We start from the raw sequence: 5,630 nt of genomic DNA, 5'->3' as shown, positions 1-5,630 counted from the left end.
CATTTAGGAGATTTTAAATATTTAGGAGATTTTGGAGTTTCTTGGCTTACTAAAGTCTTTAATATTATTTTAAAAATTAAAATGCTGCCCAAGGAGTGGAGGAAGAGTATTTTGGTCCCCATTTTTAAGAATAAAAGGGATGCACAAGAGTGTGCAAATTATAGAGTAATTAAGTTGATGTGTGAAACTTTAAAACTATGGGAGAGGGTAATTGAACATAGGTTAAGACACATTACAAAGATTTCTCATAATCAATTTGGATTTATGCCGAACAGGTCTACTATGGAAGTTATACATTTATTGAGAGGGTTGATGGAGAAGTTCAGAGATAATAAGGAGAATCTACATTTGATTTTTATTGATTTAGAAAAAACTTACGATAAGGTTCCAAGAGATATCCTTTGGAGAGTTCTTGAGAAGAATGGTGTTGATTGATAGGACTTATATTCAAGTCATTAAAGATATGTATACTAGTTACTTGTGTTCAAACTGAAGGAGGATTGACCAAATATTTTTTTTTAATTCTGTTGGATGACATGAGGGCTCGACTTTAAGCCCATATCTTTTTGCTTTAGTTATGGATGGTCTTACTGGACATCTACAGGAGGATGTACCTTGGTGTATGCTTTTTGTTGATGATATCCTTTTCGTGGATAAAATGAGAGAAAAAGCCCAGGAAAAACTTGAATTATGGAGGTCTACATTGGAGTCTAAAGGCCTTCATTTAAGTAGAGCTAAAACTGAATACATAGAATGTAATTTTAGTAGTAGTAGCTCTAGTGACAGAAGTGTGACTTTGGGTGATCAAATTATTAAAAGGTGTGAATGATTTAGATATCTTCGGTCTGATGTTCAAAACGATGGTGATGTAGATGGAGATGTTAATAGTTGAATTCAGGTTGGTTGGTTGATATGGAGGAATGCTTCGGGCCTTTTCTGTGATTAAAAAATACCGCTTAGACTGAAAGGAAAATTTTATAAGACGGTGGTGAGACCTGCAATGCTCTATGGCATTGAATGTTGGCGTTTAAAAGAGAAGCATAATAATAAGTTAAGTGTTGCCGAGATGAGGATGATTAGGTGGATGAGTGGCTTTACACTTAAAGACAAAATGCGAAATGAATATATCTGTGATATGGTTGGTGTAGCTCCTGTGATGGACAAAATTAGAGAATTGTTTTGTCACATTAAACATCGACCATCTGATGATCCGATTAGGAGAGTTGATGTTTTAGATTCGACTTGTGTTAAAAAAGGCAGAGGTAATGCCTAGGAAGACTTGGGCTTATTGTATAAAAAATGATCTTAATTTACTAGAACTAAATGAAAATATGACACTAAATAGGATGCAATGGAGAAAAAGGATTCATGTAGCCGACCCCATGATTAGGAGAGTTGATGTTTTAGATTCGACTTGTGTTAAAAAAGGCAGAGGTAGGCCTAGGAAGACTTGGGCTTATTGTATAAAAAATTATCTTAATTTACTAGAACTAAATGAAAATATGACACTAAATAGGACGCAATGGAGAAAAAAGGATTCATGTAGCCGACCCCATGTAGTGGGATTAAGGCTTTGTTGTTGTTGTTGTTACCTCATTTCCGATCATCCGCGTCTTCTATAAACATATCCTCTTATATTTTTCATCTTTTAATTAAATAATTCAAACCTGCAATAATAGTTTAAAATAATGGAGAGATAAATAAATCTAATGAATGATCATACTTTTAAACTACAATAATATAACAAAAAAAAGAACGATATGCATGTTAGTCAGAAATACTATAAATTAATATTAAAAAAGTAGATAATTTACTTTTTTTTCATATATGATTTTTCATGATAGTTCATAACATTCAATACATTTTGCTATATCAGTAATATGTTTATTTTAATTTATATTTGTACAATCGTCATATAAGTACCATCTAATATTTTGTCAATTACAACATATTTATATTAATAATCTTTTTCATTTACATGAACGAGTACATAACATTCTCTAGCTGGTACTATAAAGGGATGAACTCAATCATTGTCAAGCATGCACATGCAAATATACTATGAAAATCATTATCTAATAAAAATTATTTTATTTTTATTTGCATTAGAGTCAATATTCTTATATCACATTCAATATCTTTGATAATTTAGTCAATGCTGAGTATACATATCATTCATATAATATGGACGAAAAATCAATAAAATCATAAATTATGAGTTTGTAGTGATTTCAATATAAGCTAGTGACAGTAATAGTAAATGCATATGGTCTAAAAGAAGCATAAATATTACTGTAGTATAAGAACATGGGCACTCACATTAATGTCAATTTATTTGTTCTTGGATTTGCCTTGATCCCAACACTTTTAAAATTTATTAACTAAATTATAATATAAATGTAAACTTATCTTATCGGAGTTTGCTCGAATCAATCTTCCTCCTTTAGCTCGCAGACATCACCTACGTCTCCCCTCTGAGCTGATATTCTATACATTGAGTCCTAATTCAATAAAATTTTCTATTAACATTAATTAATAAACACACTCATAGAATAGATAATTTATGATTTAATTTGCAGTATCAATCTTTCTAAATAGGTATAATTATTATCTAATGCATTTGATTTAGAGGAATCAACAAAATTATCATAAATTAGAAATATGAGTACATAAGTGATGTGCAAATAACGTTTCTCTAACTGTATTACGCCGTAGATCTCAACCTTTTATGTATTTACTCCTACAAACTAAGAATAAGATATTTATATATAATTGAAATATAATGATACTATTTAATGTCAAAATCAGCACAAATTTCTATAAAAATTAGGGCAAACAACATAATATGAATATAAGGATAAACATCTACAATTTGAGAGGTAGGAATCACTCACAATTCCTACAATTCAAGAGGTCGGAAACCTCTCCCAAATCCTAAACCTAGCACTCACAACAATAATCTCATGCTTAAGCATAATCTAAACATAATAAATCTATTTATACCCAATAATAATAATAATAAAATATTAAATTGCCATTAGGCATATAGAAGACAAAATTGCTTTTAGGCTAGGCACCAGCGTAACAATACTCCTAAAAGACACACTGTCCTTAAGATGAGAATAAGTGAGTGTTTCTTCTCCACCACAACTATCTCTATTTCTTAATCCTCTACCTCATCGTCATGAATTATTGAATTTGTGGTTTTTGTTCTTTACAATGGTGTCCTGGGATAAACTTATCATCATATCAAAAACATAAGCCTTTGTTCTCTTCTCTTAAATCTCTGCCTCTGTAAGACGCTTGAGTATCACTCTCAGTTGTGGCCTATTTTAACTATCCCGTGCAGCCTCCCTTTGGATTTCCACGGTTTGAGTTTTTGATATCGTCGTGCTTGTACCAATTCGATATGGCGCTTCATTTGTGCTCCTTCTACTGGCCTTCTCAACTTGGTTGTCGTCCTCCACCATCTGGTCTAGCCTCACAATCTGTTCTCTTAATTGAAGTCTGAATGTTTCTTGCTTAAAAGATCATCTCAAGTTCCGTGTCATCCTTCGAGATTCATGTCAAATGTTGGGAATTTGTTGACGATGTAGGAATTATATTAATTTTACATAGTTATCTTCTTTTAAATTACATATATAAACTATAATTACTCTCTTTACCATCTCTAATTTGATAGTTAACACAGCTTGATAATTAATTTTTTATCTTTTTAATTGCTTTTACTCGAACATTTAAACTTCTCAACTTTTGTTAAAATCTTAAAATCAAATAAAATCACGTGGTTTTCTATTAAATATACATATCCTAAATTCTCTTATTCCTTTTCTGAAATTTCATTTTTTTATATTATTTCTTTCATACTTAAAAGTCTAAGAAAATTAAATAGGGAGTTAAAGAACAAACTTAAGATTTATTGTTTCAGAATTGAAACTCAATCCCAAAATTCTTCTTCTTCTGCAGCTATTTGGCAAGCCAGGGTTGCATAAAGCCAATGTGTGATCTCTTGACTTGCTCTGATCCGAGAGTCATAAGAATCTGCCTTGATGGCCTCAAGAACATATTGAAGGCCGGCGAGGATGAGAAAGATATGGGAAGGACCAATGGGATCAACATCTATGCTCAGATGATCGACGAGTGCGAGGGTTTGGATAAAATTCATAGCCTTCAGGGCCACGGCAACAATGAGATATATGAGAAGAGTGTGAAGTTGCTTGAGAAGTATTGGATCGAAGTGGAGGAGAACGGCGAGGAGAGCGCAGGGGAAGCATGTTTTGGATTTGGATATAGTTCCGCAACCAATTCTGTTAATGGTGATTTCAAATTCACCTGAATCTCCTCCCATTTCATGGGACTCATCTCTCTTTGGTTTCAGAGAGAATCATTATGAGCTTTTAGCTAATATGAATGTCAGAGTTTTTGGTCTTTTAGTTTTGAAGGTGCTCTTTTTCTTTTTTATAGTTTTGATTTGTTTGTTTGTTTTGGTGTTACTCTTCTGTCTGTTTCGTCTATGAACTTAAGAGGAGTATATTTTTTTTTCTTTTTTGATGAAATAATGGCCGTCTCTGCTTTGGGAACTGGCTTACAGATACATGTAAATTTTCATACACAACAGTTTTTGGCTGATTAATTTGCAAAATGGTAGTGGTTTTGGTAACTTATGAAAATGGATTGATTACTTTTTCCATTATATTTTATAGATTTGATAGAAAAACTCCTCTGTATTATATTGGATCAATGATATTGTTGATTTGTAATTTGATAGAAAAGCTCCTCTGTAATATATTGGATCAATGGTATTGTTGATTTGTTATATGTGAAGTTACCTATTCTTTTCCTTCAAAGACCCAGCAAGGCTTTTGGTTCACATTATTTGGTTTATTCGTTGACTGTACGAATTCTGGACAAGTATGAAAAATAAATGGAGATTCACATGCATATCAAATTTTCATGTATTTAGATGTTTAGCATTTAAATTCTAACATTTACATGTTGAATTCAAAAATGTAATGTGGATCGCACTTGAAGAATAGTGTTGGATGTAAGAGAGGAATAAAGAGAGAGAGGTAGTGCCCAATAATATAAATTCTCCGAGCAGATTCAGCAATTTTTTCATGAACAAATTACTCTTTTTTATAGGTCATAGAAGTATATGGTAAAGCTACATATGTCTCTATTTTAATTGGAATTACAAGTAATTATTGCATTTTTTTAAATATTTGTATGTGGTTATGGGATCTTTTGATTTCCACAACTAATGTTGGCACAATTTTGTATTGGCAACTTGCTAAAAAGAAGAAAGCATTTAATGACTTGCTGGTGTTGTCATTCGGCCGTTTGATATTGTTTGGTCAGTCAAATAGCTTCCGACCAAATAGAGGGTCTTTGGTCGGCTTCCTCGAGAGAATTTTTGGTAGAGACCCTCTTATCGTTAGGGTGAGCTTGAACCATCTGACAAAGGGTGCATCAACGTGATCTGACGGACAATTCTCCTTGAATAAGGGGCCTTCACAAAAGGTTTGGAAAGTTAGTAGGTTGCCCTTTGGTCATCTCTGTGAAGAATCCTAGAGTCGGTTGAGGGAGTTGTTTGCAAATGACTATCTTGCATGTCAGATGCATACTGCTCT

The 5,630-nt window shown here is 32.5% G+C and overlaps 1 protein-coding gene across 1 annotated transcript in view; it reads left to right on the top strand.

Annotated features, from left to right (window-relative positions):
• Positions 1 to 4,629, top strand: part of LOC110032229 (importin subunit alpha-like) — a 32,669-nt gene extending 28,040 nt beyond the window's left edge. The window contains exon 10 of the mRNA XM_020735791.1: positions 3,967 to 4,629. Coding sequence (XP_020591450.1) covers positions 3,967 to 4,336 — 370 coding nt within the window. The 3' untranslated portion in view covers positions 4,337 to 4,629. The remainder of the gene's footprint in view (positions 1 to 3,966) is intronic.
• The last annotated feature ends 1,001 nt before the right edge of the window (positions 4,630 to 5,630 follow it).

The sequence above is a fragment of the Phalaenopsis equestris genome, unplaced genomic scaffold, assembly GCF_001263595.1.
Source record: "Phalaenopsis equestris unplaced genomic scaffold, ASM126359v1 Scaffold000889, whole genome shotgun sequence".
Taxonomy (NCBI): Eukaryota; Viridiplantae; Streptophyta; class Magnoliopsida; order Asparagales; family Orchidaceae; genus Phalaenopsis; species Phalaenopsis equestris.
The sequence above is the reverse complement of the archived record's forward strand: the minus strand, read 5'-3'. Positions and strand labels throughout refer to the sequence as shown.